At 39.8% G+C, this 18,764-nt stretch overlaps 1 protein-coding gene across 4 annotated transcripts in view; it reads right to left on the reverse strand.

Moving 5' to 3' along the window:
* The window catches only part of znf335 (zinc finger protein 335), a 77,809-nt gene that overhangs the window by 17,847 nt on the left and 41,198 nt on the right, over positions 1-18,764 (reverse strand). For all 4 annotated transcript variants that reach the window (XM_059980450.1, XM_059980451.1, XM_059980452.1 and 1 more), the window contains exons 15-20: positions 11,135-11,364; positions 7,963-8,044; positions 6,775-6,869; positions 5,673-5,947; positions 3,392-3,515; positions 2,562-2,756 (exon numbers count right to left, since the gene is read on the reverse strand). In XM_059980450.1, coding sequence (XP_059836433.1) covers positions 2,562-2,756; positions 3,392-3,515; positions 5,673-5,947; positions 6,775-6,869; positions 7,963-8,044; positions 11,135-11,364 — 1,001 coding nt within the window. The remainder of the gene's footprint in view (positions 1-2,561; positions 2,757-3,391; positions 3,516-5,672; positions 5,948-6,774; positions 6,870-7,962; positions 8,045-11,134; positions 11,365-18,764) is intronic.

Below are 18,764 nucleotides of genomic sequence, written 5' to 3' on the forward strand. Positions count from 1 at the left end.
TGGTTGCATCACCACTTGGCATGTAGGCTCCAATACACAGGCTTGAGAAAAGTGCGTTAAGCTGTAGACTCAGCCAGCACCTCCATGGGTACAAGCTTCCTCAACATCAAGGACATCTTCAAAAACTCGCACCTCAATAAAGCTGCATCCATCATTAAGTTCTCTCACTATTCAGGATATGCCCTCTTCTCATTACTACCATCTGGAAGGAGTTACAGGAGTCTGAAGATGCACACTCAACATTTTAGGAACAGCTTTTTACAATTTCTGAATGGTCCATGAACACATTAACAGTACCTCACAGTTTCGCTCTCTTTTTGTACTTTATTATTATAATATTTCATTTTTTAACTTCCAAAAAAACCAGATTATATGTCAGTGATAATAAATTTGATTCCTGTTCAGTTTACACTGTTATAACATCATATGCAAACCTTGGGCAAGTGTTTAAGTGAATGAGCCGCTAAAAGGTCGAAACCACAAAAGGTGCATGTGCCACATTTGATCTTCACGTCTCTCTACATTGGTTCATCCATGGGTAGTGCCACCTCTGATCAGGTCAATCTATTTAAAGGTCAGAATCAGATTTAATATCACTGGACATGTTGTGAAATTTGTTGTTTTGCAGCAGTAGTACAGCGCAATACATAAACACTATATACACATTTTAAGTAGGTAGCCCAAAAAGAGAGAAAAAGTTAGGTAGTGTTTATGGGTTGGTTCACTGTCATTGATGATGCAGGTAAAACTGTCCCTAATACGCTGAGTATGTGCCTTCAGGCTCCTGTATCTGCTCCCTCATGGTAGCAATGAGAAGAGGGCATGTCCTGGGGGTGATGGGGTTCCTTAAGGACAGACACCACCTTTTTGAGGCATCACCTTTCAAAGCTGAAGGTCTACAAGCCTTCAGCGATGGGCGTTCATTGTCCCACAGGTTTCTAATTTTAAAGGGGCCAAGCAAGGTGCCAAAATCATTTACTAACAGTCAGAATCAATTCATTTGGCTAATGTGGATTAGATTCAATAGGCTAGTTGTACTCTTCAGAACAGATTGAGATGAAATTTGTTAAAAGGTGATCAAAATCACTAATGTCAAAATGAGAAAACCTTTTCAATGGTAGAATGATTGAGAAGCAGAGGGTAGAGATGTAATTATGTAAAGAACCATGAGAAATGGTTTTCACACAAACTGGTATAATGCAGAACATATGGTCTGAATGGATGATGAACAGAAATGCAGATATGGTTTTCATGAAAGGATTAGAAAAAATACTCGAAATGCAGAGAAAAAACCTGCAGGATTTTTGGGGAGTGTCAGGAAATGAGATCAACAAGATTGTTCTTAGAAAGTGGCAGTTGTTACGAAGGATGAACAACTCTGATGGGCAGAAGGGTGCAGTGGCCCATGGCCCATTTTCCCTTTTGGAAAATCGCAAATCGCTACTCGCTACTATTTCGATGCTGCTAACAAGGAAGTAAGAGAGACAAAAGGAAATCTGCCAGAGCAGTTGTTATTGATAACAGCTCATGAAAGTTAATGAGAGAGAGGCACAGCTAAGGTGGAATGTCTCCTACTAACAAAAGAGGAACGGAACCATTGATTACTGCTGTTGTCTTTTGGAGGATTGTTTACTTGGTACTGTTCTATTCATTGAAACCCCTCAGGGGGCAACCAGAGTGGGCTGGTTTGATGGGTTACATCACCCTAACCTGATTGACACCTGAGACCTCGTGAGTGGGGATAAAAGTAAGGTCTGGGGTAAGACCCCTGAGACGCACCAGGAGAAATGCTAGTGAGCATCAGAACCCCCACGAGACAGGGTGGGAGAACGGAGACCAAACGAAGGGTCGGTAAATTTTAACTCACAGTGTTTTGTAGCGAGACTGGTGGGGGCTTGTGTGTGTGTCCACCCTTACCTGGGTGACAAGTCCACCACGGAAAAAAGGTCTAGCTAAAGGACGGAGGGGTCATACATAAATGGCCACAACAACGACGCATTGACGGATCAAAATCGTAAAGGAAGGTTGGCAAGATAATAGCTGTTATTGTTCACACGTTTTCTCTCTCTCTCTCCAACAATTGCAACACATCGACAAACAACTACCGCAGCCTGTATGAACAGAACTGAACTTTATATTTCCATCTGACAATTCATTACTCCCTAGACAACGATAGAGCATGTTTCATCAGTGATTATTATTATTATACCCACACTTTTAGGTTTAGTATTGCTAACGTATATTCTCTGTATATTTGCATTGATATTATTTTGTATATTTTTGCTAATAAATATTGTTGAAAATAGTATCACCAGACTCCAACGGACACTTCTATCTTTACTGGTAAGACACCCAGTTACGGGGTTTGTAACAGTTAACATCCTTTGTTGCTTTGAGTCAATGATTCTGTTTAATTCTGAATTAACAAAACTGAGATGTATATGAGGCTGAAGTATAAGGTAAAATGCTGATTGTCCCAGTTTACAGACTACTGATGAAAGCCCAAGTGCTTAGATAATAAAAACAACCCGAACAGGACAGGAATTTAAAAATAACCTTACACGAACTTCAGGCCATGTGCTGGCTGCAAAGTTACAATCAAGACATTTGAAGCCATGTTCGCCTGCATGTGCTCTCTTGTGGCTCTCCATCTCCGCTCGGCCATGAAATGATGCTGTGCATATTTTACAGGAGAACTTCTTCATTGATGACTGCAGGTTTGAATCAACTTGTGGAGATGTGATGTTACCTGCAAACTGGGAAATTAAGGAAGAAAACTAGAACTTTTAAACTTGGTACCCCCTCAGACAGGTCTGAAATCACCAGTCAGTGCAAGAAATGGAACCAGATGAGACACAGGCACTGTGGTTGAGGTTCGCTGAAGTAAGACTACGAAGTGCAGCAGGTCTTCACCTTTTCAGAAAAGTGATGCTTTTCCTATCCCATGACAATGATTTTTTCCAAGCATTATTTGTTTAAAAGAAATTAACAGATATTCTCCACCAAACACTACTCATGATATTAGGTAGTTTGTTAAAATTATGTTCACGGGGTAAGGATATTACAGAGAAAGCATTTGTTGACACTTTGGTCAGAACAGCTCCAGTATCTGCGCATTCTGTTGAGACTTTTGTTAAGAGACTTGTTTGGATACTCTCAAGAATGTTGGTGGCTAGATCAAGGAGGACAGCAGATTTCCTTCAGACATTAATGAACAATTTTAGATAGTTACAATACATTGACAGCTGCAAGGCCCTTTCTGGTTGATAACTCCCAACTTCAGGTTTTGAAAAAATCATTCTTGTGTTCATTCATCCAGTAATGTGAGCAATACACTACCATATCCTGTCGAGCACAGAGAAACAGGAGAACAGACCTTTGAACCACATACCTCAATCTGCTGAAACTGGTTGCCCTGCAGGTTTGTTGTCATGATAAAGCGACCCTGGTGTTGCTTTAACTCATCACCACTGACTAACACAGTGTGAGCCACATCTCCATTGCCAGTAGAGCCACTGAGGAGGAAGTACAAAATTAATTATAGCATCTAAATTGGATTCACAAAGGAAATGTACCACAGAAATATTGCACCATTAAATTCACAGTTGATATTTTGTAATTTCAACACCACCAACCTAGTTTTAAAGTGAATCATGTCCAGGATAAATCATGAAAATTAAGAAAGGTGCTACTTTACAAAATAGAAATCCATCATAGCATCCTTAGAAGGAATTTTACTCGTATAGTATAAAATGGGAATCAAGATTATTCATTGCCACCTGAAAAAGGTCTTGAAGCAACCAGCCCTAATCACTACAGTAAACACTACAGTACACTCCAATCACTGCATTAAAATGGACTTGTTCAAATTACATTTTCTTATAAAGAATGCACCTGGCATTATATAAGCAACATTCACAAGATAAACTATGTGCCTGTGAAGTTGAAGTAAAATTTTCACTGTACCTATGCATACAAGTACTTATGAATAAAATAATAAACTCATCTTATAAGCATATAACAATTACAGCACGGAAACAGGCCATCTCGGCCCTTCTTGTCCGTGGCGAACGCTTACTCTCACCTAGTCCCACTGACCCGCACTCAGCTCATAACCCTCCATTCCTTTCCTGTCCATATACCTATCCAATTTTACTTTAAATGACAAAACCGAACCTGCCTCTACCACTTCTACTGGAAGCTCGTTCCACACAGCTACCACTCTCTGTGTAAAGAAATTCCCCCTCGTGTTACCCTTAAACTTTTGCCCAACTCTCAACTCATGTCCTCTTGTTTGAATCTCCCCTACTCTCAATGGTAAAAGCCTATCCACGTCATCTCTATCCCCCTCATAATTTTAAATACCTCTATCAAGTCCCCCCTCAACCTTCTACGCTTCAAAGAATAAAGACCTAACTTGTTCAATCTTTCCCTGTAACTCAGGTGCTGAAACATTCTAGTAACATTCTAGCAAATCTTCTCTATACTCTCTCTATTTTGTTGACATCTTTCCTATAATTCGGTGACCAGAACTGTACACAATAATAGAAAACAGAGATATCTTTGAGATAACAGGGAAAGTGCAAGATGTTATTTTTCAATTGACTCAAAAAGATTTCATTAGATGAAATTAAAAATACAATGTGCTGTACTCAGTGGCCCGGAAACATTTAATTTTAAATGATACATTGATTGTTTCTGTAACAGAAAGTACATTATACTAAATCAAAATAAACTAATGATTGAAATCTGCTAAGGGAATATACACTCAGTGACCACTTCATTAGGTACACTTGTTCATTAGTGCAAATAGCTAATTAGCCAATCATGTGGCAAAACTCTGTGCATAAAAACATGCAGACATGGTCAAATGGTTCAGTTGTTGATCAGACCAAACATTAGAAAGGCAAAGAAAAGTAAAAAAAAAATGACTGTGGAATGATTTTTTGGTGCAGACAGGGTGGTTTAAGTAACTCAGAAGCATCTGATCATCAGGGGATTTCACGCACAAGAATTTCTAGAATTTACAGAGAATGGTGTGGGAAAAAAAAATCGAGTGAATGGCAGTTCGTGGGCAAAACCATTTTGTTAATAGAGAGGTCAGAGGAGAATGGCCTGACTAGCTCAAGCTGACAGGAAGTTGACAGTAGCTCAAAAAAAAATATCACATATACAGAGTGGTGTGCAGAAGACTACAATGGGAGTATTACTAAGATCCCTTGGAATTTTCTTACTTTATTTAATGCAGGTTAGAGACAGGTCAGGAGCAGATAATTATGCTAACCCAGGTCTGTGAAGTCTAGCCACAAACACGAGGAGATCTGCAGATGCTGGAACTCCAAACACACACAATATGCTGGAGGAATGAGGATGGATCTCCTGATGAAGGGTCTCAGCCCGAAACATCAACTTCTTTCCATAGATGCTGTCTGGCCTGTTGACTTCCTCCAGCATTTTGAGTGTGTTGCTCATGAAGTCTAAATCTGTTGTGCTGAATAAATTTTTGCAAAAGTATTCAAAGCAATAAGTATATTTTCTCTCTGTATTAGAAGGTAGATAAAACAATATTGTTGTTTGTACAATTTTGTACGTGTAATTAGATCTACTTTGAAGTGATAGAAAAAGAAACTAATTATGCAAGAAAATGGGTTTTGACATTATGTTGATGTTACCTGTACACGGTGGTGTGTTGCATCTCCTCATTTCCTGGTGTGACAATATTGTATTCTGTGCCATTGGTGTAAGGGCTAATGGTGACCTGTGGGATTCCAGAGCTGTCAATGGTTGTAGCTTCATACATCTCCTGGACCACAGTCTCACCGTGTTCACCCACATGAAGTGCAACGATTTTGTGTTGAGGTGACATGGTCAACTGCTCCTCCTCGTGGTCTTGAGATTCTTGTGAGGGCTGGTCTTGGACTGCATTGTCTGATTTGAGTACTGCTACCTGAGCAAAACACATGAACAAGAAACAAACTAAAGGTTATGTGAATATACTCAGCACTGCTTGGCAACAACAGAGTGACATAATAATCAATCACACTCTAGGGAAAAGCATTTCAAATCGATTATTAATGACGCTTCTCCCATCAGTTTCATGGTGGGTCCACAATGGGGCTCTACAGATGGTGTCATGGTACTCCTCTCAACCTTATGCAAATACCTTAAGCAAAAGGTTCAATTACTATGGAAAAATCTCAATATTTTACAAAAAATGTTGAAATCAGACCATTTCAGAGATAGTCTATTTTCCAACATTATTGTATTATTTAAACACTAATAGGAATCGGCACTCATCTCCATGAGTAATGACTCAATAAAAAAAAAAATCATAAAAGGCATGTTATTTTTGAAGAATACATCTCAGGATGCTCTGAACACATCAACAGTGATGCAACTTGGGTGCTTTGGGTCTTTCAACATCAGGCATCTTTACATAGGCAACCCAAACGTAGTAGATCGAGCCATGACCTGTGTTCAAGCAGCATCTGCTGCAGATCCCCATGGACTTGTTCTCTTCATCCATTTAAAGTTAATTTTAAATTTTTAAAAAAGCGATAAAAGTTCAAGCCTATGCAAAGATGGCTGATGTCTCAGGATATGTGAAAATTTTCAATGAGCAATGCTCAAAAATTAAAAAAAAAACAAATTCTGAAAAAACTAAGCAGGTCAGGCAACATCTCTGGATGTTTTAAATGGTTGACTGGTCTTTAGATCAAACAATTTTAAAACGACACACAATTCATTGAAACAACAATCTCAGGAGTTCTGTACCTGTAATGAATTTGTAACAAGCTCTCTTGGGGTGCTCATGTTCAGCAAGAGGTCCAAGGCATTTTGTGCTGCAATCTCCGACGATTCACTTGTCCCTGACAGATGAAAGATCACATCCAAATTCATCTACTACACAGTTATGCTTTCCATCAATGGAGACAAGGATTGGATGGCTACCAGATAAATTGCAAGTACGAATCTACACACTACAAAGACACTGAATCTGCATGTAGATTCTAAGGGAAAAGGTTTTCGAAGTTAAATAAATCTCAACAACCAATGGGGGAAAAACAGGAATTGAGCAGTCAACACCCATTGATTGAGTCTTATCCATTCACATACAAAATGTCTGTGCTTTAAAGAATGTGTCTGATCTGTTGACTATTTTGCATTTTCCATTTAAATGAGCCCAAACGAATTGTGGTCACTCTTATTGTAATATAGTTGCTGACATTCCTTGGTTGTAGGTCGATTAAAGAGCAGAGTTTAAATTATCATCCTTTTCCATTCCCAGCATCCTTACTCCATCCCCTTCAGCTCCTGCAAGAACTCCATGCACACTGGCCATGCTTCTTATTGAAACCTATCCACTCCAAAGGCCTAGACAGAGTGGATGCAGAGAAGCCATTTCCCATAGCAGGAGAGTCTAGGACCAGAGGCCACAGACTCAGAACAGAGGAACATCCATTTGGCACAGATGAGGAGGAACTTCTGCAGCCAGAGGGTGGTGTATCTGTGGAATTAACTGCCAAGAATGGCTGTGGAGGCCAAGTCACTTAGTATATTTAAAGCAGAGGTTGATAGGTTCATGATTAGTCAGGGTGTCAAAGGTTACGTGGAAAAGACAGGAGAATGGGAATGAAAGGGATAATAAATCAGCCATGATAGAATGGAGGAGGAGAAATTATGGCTGAGTGGTTCATTCTGTTCCTACGTGTTTAGGTTTGCACTCCAGTAAATTCAGGTTCCACCTACACTCCCAAAATGCACTGTGAAACCCATTCTTTTTTTTTGAGCTTGATTCCAGTGTTGGATTACTCTGCTGCAAGATGCTCCGGCAAATGGTTACACATTTACAGCACTATGCCAATTGAAATTGTTGCTCTACACATGGCTCATATCAAAAAGGTCTTCAGTGTCAACATCTACTTTTTACATGTACAACAGAATTCTGTCAGACTTATTTACCTTGCTCATAAATTATAGTAGCCGTTCCTAAGGAATCCTGATTGACTATTGATGCTGGAACAGTGTGGTACGTCAGGGGCATCTGTCAATATAAATGTACAGAATTATAGAAAAGATATATAGTTTAGGGATAAAAGATTACTTACATTTGTGTCAATAAACATAAATAGAAGCAAGAGACATTTGGCCCCCCAGTGCCTGCTCAACTGTTCGTGAAGAGCAGCAGATGATTACAGGAATTGTTCATCAAGTGAAGTATAATGAAGATTATTTACATCAGAAAATCCTGGAAGTTTACTCGGTAAACTTCTGTGGAATGTCGCTATGAACGAGGCACTGGGAGCTTTGAAACGAGAATATTTGTACTAGAGGAAAGGCAGTTCTGTGAAGACTTCACTGAACAGAATCCTGCAGCATATGAACCTCAAACATGTTGCACAAATTCCAAAAGAGTACAGAGAAAAGCACAGATAACCCACTATCTGAATTGAACATCCTCTTTGGAAATATCAACATGTACAAACAAACTCAGCAGGTTGGGCAGCATTCGTTGAAAGGAGCAGTCAATGTTTTAAGCTGAGACCCTTCGTCAGGACTGAAGGAGGAGGGGGCAGGGGCCCTATAAAGAAGGGCCTTCTCCTTCTTTATAGGGCCCTTGCTCCCTCCTTCTTCAGTCCTGATGAAGGGTCTCGGCTCAAAACGTTGACTGCTCATTTCAATGAACATTGCTCGACCTGCAGAGTTCATCCAGCTTGTTCGTACGTGTTGATTTGACCACAGCATCTGCAGTGTACTTTGTGTTTATTATTCTTTGGAAATACTCTTCTGCTAAACTGTCACGTTTTATTTAACTGTGATGGTAGGGCACAGGAACACAAATTTACCATTTTGTTTATTGAGAGATTCCTATTAGTATTGGGCCAATTGTTGGAACTAACATTATAAGTAATGGGGTGGGACAGGTAAAGAACCTCAAAGCCTTTTTACAGTGGATTCTGGTAATTGGGACACATCAGACCCAGTTCATTTAGACCCATTTAAGTGGCTGCTTCAATTAGTTGAAGTTTCATGGAGAGAGTTAAAAGGGTATAAAAAAAATAAAGACAAATTACTGTTTAACTGAGCAAGAAATTAAGCACGTAATTGAAATAAAGAACAAATCAGAATAGTAATAATACCTCTACAGTAATATAAAATGGAGCATTATTAGTTCCTAATAATTCATCCGGTGTATGCTGCAGTCTTCTTTAGATTGACTAAATGAACAAAACCTGCGCAGAAACCCAGTGCAGATAATGGACTGCTTTTGTTCAGTGTTTTCGTAGCTTGCATTCACTGAATCTTAATTTTCATTGTAACATTCAATATGATTGTCGATACCCCAAATTCCTTGCAATTTTAAAACTGAAAAAGAATTTCGTGCTTTCCTGGCATATATGACGAATAAACTCTTCTTGGGCTTCCAGCTGGGTACAAGTATCAATTTTAATTGATGTTTCAATGACAACTCTGCCATTTTTATCAGGGATGATGCCTGGGCATCTCTAGTCCGGTGGAATTTATTCCCCCGTCGCCTGTTTCTCCAGATTGGTTAGTCCTCATGCAATCAGGTTTCTGCTGTCCTACCTTGCTTACAATCAAATTCCAGTTCTTACTTAGAGCGAGCCCTTCACCTTTGTTAAAAATGCAATGTCCTGCTACCGCCAATTTCTCCGGAGTGGCCATGGGATCGCCCTTGTTGTCAGCTATTGATTGTGTTTCTACATGGGGGACTCTGAGGAGGGAGCTCGGAGTTCATCGCCCTTACACCCCAAATGTTTCTTCAGATAATGTCAATGACAACTTTGTAGTGTGGCTTCATGGACTCCAGGCACTCCAACAATTCCATGATCATCTAAACAGCATACATCTAAACATTCAATTTACGATGGAGTTGGAGAAGAATGGCTGCCTCCCGTTCCTGGACATTCTAATATGACGGAAACTGGACGGTAGCCTCTGACATAGTGTCTATCGGAAACCCACTCACATAGACTTATATCTCAACAGTAACAGCAATCATTATGCATCCCAACATAGAGTAGTTTTTTCTACTTTGATTAACTGTGCAAAAGCTATTAGAGACTTTCGGAGTCTCCACAAGGAAATAAGACAATTACACACTATGTTCCTACATAATATGTAAAAGGTGTAAGAAATAAATTAGGCCCTGAAACAGGTTAATAGAAAAACCAGGAACTAACAAGGAGGTGGAACACATTACCACCGACTACCTTCTCTATACTTCCACAGTTTCTGGAAGGATCACCAGGATGCTGGAGAAATACTGGATTAATACCATCCACAAACCGGTAAGGAAGGTCGAATCACAGCTTATGCAGGTCAAAAGATGACCTGGGATTCAGGATGACTGGCATCTACAGGATATCAGCCAGATGGGATGCACAGTAAACCTGCATCAAGGAGCACAGGAGGTGTATCCGTTTAGGTTATCTGGAGAAATCGGCAAATGTAGAACATTGTGTTTGCAACAGCCTTAGGACTGACTTTTAAGATACAAAGCTTCTGTGCCACACCGGCGGCTTTTAGGACCACCTGGTGAAGGAAGCCATTGAAATAAAACTAGAGGAAAAGAATTTAAAAACTGTTTAAAAACTATTGAGAAACATTTTGCTCTAAGTATGGTGTACTGTCTAACGTTAGAAACTAATCGACAACAGCCTCCTGTCCCAATTAAGCACATAGTGTCCCATATAAACAAAGGGAAATCCCGGCTATTCTCTCGATTAGTTTTTGTTCTTTAAGAGTTGTCCCAAATAAGAACCTGCTCCGATTAACAGATGGCTAATTAACCAAAATCCGCTGTATGATTTTTTTTTGTTCTTTTTAAAGGGATTATGATAACCTAGGATGAGAAACTGGTGTAGTAATTTACATCCAATTTTTAATTTGCTACATTTCTTGAATAGTGTATCAGGAAAAATTGTGAAGTGCAGAACAGTTAATCCAAAGTTTTCTATAAATTTTCCAGCCAACTATAATGTGAAATAAAAGAATAATATGGAAGTGGAACGCTAACCCCATTCGTATGCATACAGCAGTCACCACTCCGACAGGCATGTATAGAAACGCATGAACAATTCCACACTGACGTCCAGAGAAGTGCACTTACAATGGTGTCCCGGATGCTCTCCTGTGTAGACTGCATCTGCTCGTGCTGTTGTTTCAGCTCTTCAATTTGCTGCAGAGTGAAGAATGGCCGGCGTCTGCGTGGAGGCTCTTCAGGATGGATTTTTGACCAGTCTTCATAGTATTCTGGGTGCCGACACTGAACGTGAAGTCGCAGGTTCTTCTTGTGTTTGGTATTGAAATGGCATAGGTCACAGGAAAACGGCTTTTCACCTAGCAAAACAGTTAAAATGTATTCCTCACCAGACCAGCTTTTGTAGCATTCCAACAAATAATTAAAATAGTCTACAGTTCGCTTCGCTTATAAACAGGAACTTAACTCTTACTAAACTGCAAACTCTAATTTATCACAGTCGGCCCTCCTTATCCGTGAGTTCCGCATGCGCAGATTCAACCAACCGCGGATCGGGAAAACCTGGAAGTTCTCTCTCCAACACTCATCGTTTGAGCATTGTTTGCCTTGCGTCTTGTTTGGTTGCTACTTTGTTTCTGAAAAAATGGCTCCGAGAAAGCAGTTAAGTGTATTAGGTATTATAAGTAATCTAAAGATGATTTAAAGTATACAGGAGGATGTGCGCAGGTTATATGTAAACACTACGCCATTTTATATAAAGGACTGGAGCATCCGCGTTTTTTGGTATCCACGGGGGGTCCTGAAATCAATGCCCTGCGGATAAAGAGGGCCGACTGTATTTATGAAACATAGGGCTAGAGAAGTATTTTCACTTCAGATATCCTGGTTTAAAACATTGATGCAGGATTTATTTGTAGTTTTATATTGTTTAGCCAAAATATATAATTGATTCAATTCACAGAAAATCTCTAAATCAACACTTTTGTATTTAATATTTCAGTAATATTTCAATAATATTGTAAATTTAATGTTTTATTAAGCATTCTTTGTTACTTACACAAATCATTACAAGTTGTACGTAAAACTATGTTAATGGTATGTGTCATTACACGACCATATCATATGCATGCACCTCACAAAAGTGAAAACAAACTTTCGTATATACATAATTCAACTACTATACACTGACACCCACACATAGTAAATTTTAAATTGTCTCATTCAGGTCTAAAGATTTAAATTGGTGTGGAAAATTTCTTACTCTTGTGGGATAATGTCTTTCCTATGGGAGTGGGTGGAGAAAGTCATTTTGCTTGGCTATAAAACAAACACAGCAGTCAATAGACAATAGGTGCAGGAGTAGGCCATTCGGTCCTTCTAGCCAGCACCGCCATTCACTGTGATCATGGCTGATCATACACAATCAGTACCCCGTTCCTGCCCTCTCCCCATATCCCTTGACCCCGCTATCTATAAGAGCTCTATCTAACTCTCTCTTGAATGCATCCAGAGACTTGGCCTCCACTGCCTTCTGGGGCAGAGCATTCCACACATCCACCACTCTCTGGGTGAAAAAGTTTTTCCGCATCTCTGTTCTAAATCGCCTACCCCTTATTCTTAAACTGTGGCCTCTAGTTCTGGACTCACCCATCAGCGGGAACATGCTTCCTGCCTCCAGTGTGTCCAATCCCTTAACAATCTTATATGTTTCAATCAGATCCCCTCTCATCCTTCTAAATTCCAGTGTATACAAGCCCAGTCACTCCAATCTTTCAACATATGACAGTCCCGCCATTCTGGGAATTAACCTTGTGAAGCTACGCTTCACTCCCTCAACAGCAAGAATGTCCTTCCTCAAACTTGGAGACCAAAACTGCACACAATACTCCAGGTGGGGTCTCACCAGGGCCCTATACAGCTGCAGAAGGACCTCTTTACTCCTATACTCAATTCCTCTTGTTATAAAAGCCAGCATGCCATTAGCTTTCTTCACTGCCTGCTGTACCTGCATGCTTGCTTTCATTGACTGATGTACAAGAACACCTAGATCTCGTTGTACTTCCCCTTTTCCTAACTTGACTTCATTTAGATAGTAATCTGCCTTCCTGTTCTTGCCACCAAAGTGGATAACCTCACATTCATCCACATTAAACTGCATCTGCCATACATTTGCCCACTCACCCAACCTGTCCAACTCACCCTGCATTCTCATAACATCCTCCTGACATTTCACACTGCCACCCAGCTTTGTGTCATCAGCAAATTTGCTAATGTTACTTTTAATCCCTTCATCTAAATCATTAATGTATATTGTAAACAGCTGCGGTCCCAGCACCGAACCTTGTGGTACCCCACTGGTCACAGCCTGCCATTCCGAAAGGGACCCGTTAATCGTTACTCTGTTTCCTGTCAGCCAGCCAATTTTCAATCCATGTCAGTACTCTGCCCCCAATACCATGTGTCCTAATTTTGTCCACTAATTTCCTATGTGGGACTTTATCAAAAGCTTTCTGGAAGTCCAGGTACAGTACATCCACTGGCTCTCCCTTGTCCATTTTCATAGTCACATCCTCAAAAAAAACTCCAGAAGATTAGTCAAGCATGATTTTCCCTTCATAAATCTATGCTGACTTGGACTGATCCTTCTACTGCTATCCAAATGTGTCGTAATTTCCTCTTTTATAATTGACTCCAGCATCTTTCCCACCACTGACGTCAGGTTAACCGGTCTATAATTCCCTGTTTTCTCTCTCCCTCCTTTCTTGAAAAGTGGGACAATATTAGCCACCCTCCAATCAGCAGGAACTGTTCCTGAATCTATAGAACATTGGAAAATGATTACCAATGCATCCATGATTTCTAGAGCCACTTCTAAGTACCCTGGGATGCAGACCATCAGGTCCCGGGACTTATTAGCCTTCAGACACAACAGTCTATCCAACACCGTTTCTTGCCTAATATAAATTTCCTTCAGTTCATCCTTTACCCTAGTTCCTTTGGCCACTATTACATCTGGGAGATTGATTGTGTCTTCCCTAGTGAAGACAGATCCAAAGTACCTGTTCAACTCATCTGTCATTTCCTTGTTCCCCATAATAAATTCACCCATTTCTGTCTTCAGATCAGAACAGTTGTTGTGGGAGCTGACCCTGGAGCTACAGGAAGTGGTTCTGACAGCTTTGGACACTTTTCTTCTGGACGTGGTGGCATCCTGAACAGTGCAATAGCAAGCTGCTCAATCTGCTGATCTATCCCAGGCCACCAGACAAAGTTTCCAGCCAATACTTTCATTTTAACCACACCTAAATCAGAGGAATATAGCTCCTCCAATGCTTCGGCTTTCAGCTTGGATGGTACAACTCCCAATTCCCACATGACACAACCTCCAGGAAGTGCATGTGCATCCCAGCACTGGGGCAAATAGGGACTTGGAATATCAGCTGCACGTTCCAGCCATTTCGGATTTCCATGCAGACCTGAAACAATGTTTGGTGTTTTTGGGGTTTTCTTCAATTGTGTTAGGGAGAATGTCAAGAGGAGGGTCCTCCTTTGTAAATTTCAGGTATTTCCTTTCTCAAGAGTAAATGGGATGAGTCATCAGTATTTCTATGATTACTCTTGAATTCGATCTTGTAATTGTGTCCTCCAAGAAACAAAGCCCATCTCTGCATTTGTGCTGCTGCTGTTAGAGGAACAGCCTTCAGTGGACTGAAAATGGACACTAGTGGTTGGTGATCAATAATGAAGGGTAAACTCTCTCCCATACAAGTACATGTGGACATGACTACAACTATCCCATAAGGCAAGGCATTACAGGCAAACTTCATTGTGTTGATCATAATGTGAGAATACAGTATCCAATGTCACCATTCCCTTTACCTTTTAGAACGCCACCTGACACTGCTTTGTCCATTGCCATTTCTTCCTGATCTGTGGAACTCAGTAGCCAGGCTTGTCAGGAACCTTTTATAGTAATTGACATATCCTAAAAATGACCACAACTGTGACATGTCCTTTGGCCTTGGGACATTCACCACTGTTTAAATGTTCTCAGCACCCTTGTTGATCAATGGTGTGACCACAGTAAGCGAAGCTTGGTTTAAAGAATTCACACCTGTTGTATCATGCTCCGAGTTCATAATCTTTTAATCTTTTTAACACAACCTTGAGATTTTGCCCTTACTGGTAATAAAGATGCCATCCAGGTGACAGTGCCTGGGCACCCTTGCAACACTCGGTCCAAAGCTTTCTGCTATTGTGTAGGTCATCACAGATCCCCAACGGACCCATTCTTCTTGGCAGCTGGTACTACTGATTTTGCCTATAGGCTCCACTCAGCCTTGGAAAGAATTCCTCAGCCTCCATGTGAGTGATCTAGCTCACTGGCTACTTTATCACTTTATCACAGATGGGATAATGAACTGGATGGGCTTTGTAAAACTTGGGTGTAGCATGTCCTTGAGTTTTCCAGTACCATCATTGAACACTGCTGTGGCATCAAGTAGCTTTCTTAATTCGCTTTCAGCTACAAGGCTGTCTACAAGAAAGGTCAGAGCTGTCTCTATTTCCTGAGGAGAATGAGGTCCTTTAACATCTGCCGGACGATGTTGAGGATGTTCCATGAGGCTGTGGTGGCCAGTGCTATCATGTTTGCTGTTGTGTGCTGGGGCAGCAGCCTGAGGGTAGCAGACACCAACAGAATCAATAAACTCATTCATAAGGCCAGTGATGTTGTGGGGGTGGAACTGGACTCTCTGACGGTGGTGTCTGAAAAGAGGATGCTGTCCAAGTTGCATGCCATCTTGGACAATGACTCCCATCCACATAATGTAATAGTTGGGCACAGAAGTACATTCAGCCAGAGACTCGTTCCACTGAGATGTAACACTGAGCGTCATAGGAAGCCATTCCTACCTGTGGCCATCAAACTTTACAACTCCTCCCTCAGAGTGTCAGACACCCTGAGCCAATAGGCTGGTCCTGGACTTATTTCCACTTCGCATGATTAACTTACTATTATTTAATTATTTATGGTTTTATATTGCTATATTTCTTCACTATTCTTGGTTGGCGTGGCTGTAATAAAACCCAATTTCCATCGGGATCAATAAAGTATGTCTGTCTATCTAACTCTATTCAGGGGATGTGGCATGAAAATGGTGGATGGATCTTCAATCAAGTTGGAGATGTCTCAGTCGGAGCTACCAGGAGACGCTCATGGAGTGAGCACTGTTTCAGATTCGCTCCATAACCTTTACTTTTTTTAACCTATGATCACCCTTATTTAACTTACTTTTACCTACACCAAAAGATTCTTGCTATTTTTTTGGACTTATCGTTAAGAGTATACTGTGAATTTTAAAAAAATGAGTACAGAAATGGCTTTAAGATCTAAAGGTGAGACCCTGGGAAAGATCCTAACGGCAATGGAAAGAAAAAAAAACAGACCGATCCTAAGCGTACTGAATTGACTTATGATATGTTATTGGAGCTCTTAAATGAAAAATTTGAAGAACGATGACAAACTTTCGAACAAGATCTAAAGGCTTTCCAGGATTCTATGGATAAGACTGATTTAGTAGTTAAACAGCAGCAAACTCTAATCGCAACTTTGCAAGAGGACGCTCGGAAGCGACACTTGATAATCGAAAAACTGGAGCAAAAATTATCTTCGACGATTAAACAGGTGGAAACACTTAAAGCCAAGAATGTCGGCTTTGAAAATCGGTCCAGAAGACAGAACATACGCATACTTGGTCTCCTGGAAGGTATCGAACAAGGGGACCCCTCAAAGTATTTTGCTCAACTTTTAAAGGATGCGTTTCCTTCTGCATTCCCAGACAGTCCTCCGTTACTTGATCGCGCGCACAGAATTATGCGCTGATCACCAAGTTCTTCATCTAAACCACCTGTTGTAATTGTTCGATTTCATTATGTGCATGAAAAAGAGCAACTTATTCGTGTGGCTCGTCATTTAGGGATGGTTAAATTTAAAGATTTCCAATTCCGATTAGTGGAGGATTTTAGCCCAGAAGTAACAAAGACAAGGCTCCTTTTTAAACCTCTGATGTCCGAATGTTATGAGAAAAATCTAAAACCAGCGCTTTTATACCCTGCAAAACTTAGAATCTTGCCTCCGAATGCACCACGACGTGTTTTTCTCTCCACATCTGAAGCTCGAAGCTTTCTGAATGAGAATTATCCTACTGCTTTGGACTCCCGTTTCTAATAAATGAGTGATTTTGATCGTTACAAGATAGTTTTTGTTTCCAAAACCAGATTTGGTTTCTGGCTATTGGTGTAGGTTTATTCTACATTTTATATTTCATTTAAAGTTTTTTTTCAACGTACTGATCTTTTTAATTTACTTACTTTAACCATTGTACTTTAATTTTGGTCATTATTATTAATCCTTTGAAGGTGAATTTTTTTTAATGGTTTGATATATATCCTTTTCATTTTGTGTGTGACTAAAATGGTGGTTTCTTCTCTAAAATATTTCTTGCTTCTTTTTGATTTTGCCATTTTTTTTCTCTCATCTTCTTCCTATAATGCATTTCTTATCACATTTTAACTTTTTTTGTTTGGGTTTTAACCCGATTTATAAGTTACTAGTGTTTATATATTTTTTAAATTAGCAATTATATTAATAAGTTTGTTTTAGTATAGTGTTAATTACTTTTTTGGAGTTTGGTGGATCTCTTTTTTCCCTCCTTTATATATTTGAAGTTGCCTTCTGGTGATATGGGGGTAGATTTAGTATCATTCCTTTTTCCCTGGCCTCCTCCAGGCTCAGGAAGGGCTTTTTTCTCCATGGGTGGGGGGTGGGGGATTCCTTTCTAACTCTATTGCTCTTTTTACTAGTTTTTTTTTAGTATTTTCATTTGCGCTGATTTTAAACTACTAAAATATCCGCAGTGTCCTCACTTCCGGGTCCACCCCTTATTTTTGTTCCTCTTCCGGGTGCATGAGTTCATAATTTGGTTAACTCTTTATATACCAAAGGGTTGATTTTAGAAATATGGCTCAGACCATTAATTTTGTCTTTTGGAATACTAATGGCTTAAACCATCTGATTAAACAGAAAAAGATTTTCAAACTATTCCAAAGATTGAATGCACATATTATTTTTGTACAAGAAACTCATGTGAAGAAAGAGGACAAACAACTTTTTTTAGGTTTGGGGGGGGGGGGGGGGGGTCAACAGTACCATTCGAATTCGAATGCCAAAGTAAAAGGAGTTTTAATTTTTATTGACCCCTCTATTACATTTGTCCAACACAATATTATTTCGGATCCAAATGGCAGATTTTTGTTAATTACTGGGTTACTTTTTAACAAAAAGGTTGCTATGGTTAATGTTTATGCTCCAAATGTGGATTATCCCAATTTTTTCAAGTCCTTATTTATTTCTCTACCTAATCTAAATGAATATATGTTAATAATAGGTGGTGACTTTAATTGTTGTTTAAATCCTTTGCTGGACAGATCTATATCCACTCAGACTTTACCTAATAAGTCGGCCACTTACATTAATTCTTTTTTGACTGATAATGGAATTTTTGATATTTGGAGATTTCGGCATTCTAAGGACAAAGAGTTTTAATTTTCCTCACATGTTTATCATTCTTACTCAAGAATTGACTTTTTTCATTGACTCTTGTTTTATTCCATCTGTAATTGGTTGTAATTATGACACTATAGCCATCTCTGATCATGCTCCATTGAAACTTTCTATTAAATTAATGGATACAGCTTC

This window comes from Hypanus sabinus, chromosome 9 (genome assembly GCF_030144855.1).
Source record: "Hypanus sabinus isolate sHypSab1 chromosome 9, sHypSab1.hap1, whole genome shotgun sequence".
Lineage (NCBI taxonomy): Eukaryota > Metazoa > Chordata > Chondrichthyes > Myliobatiformes > Dasyatidae > Hypanus > Hypanus sabinus.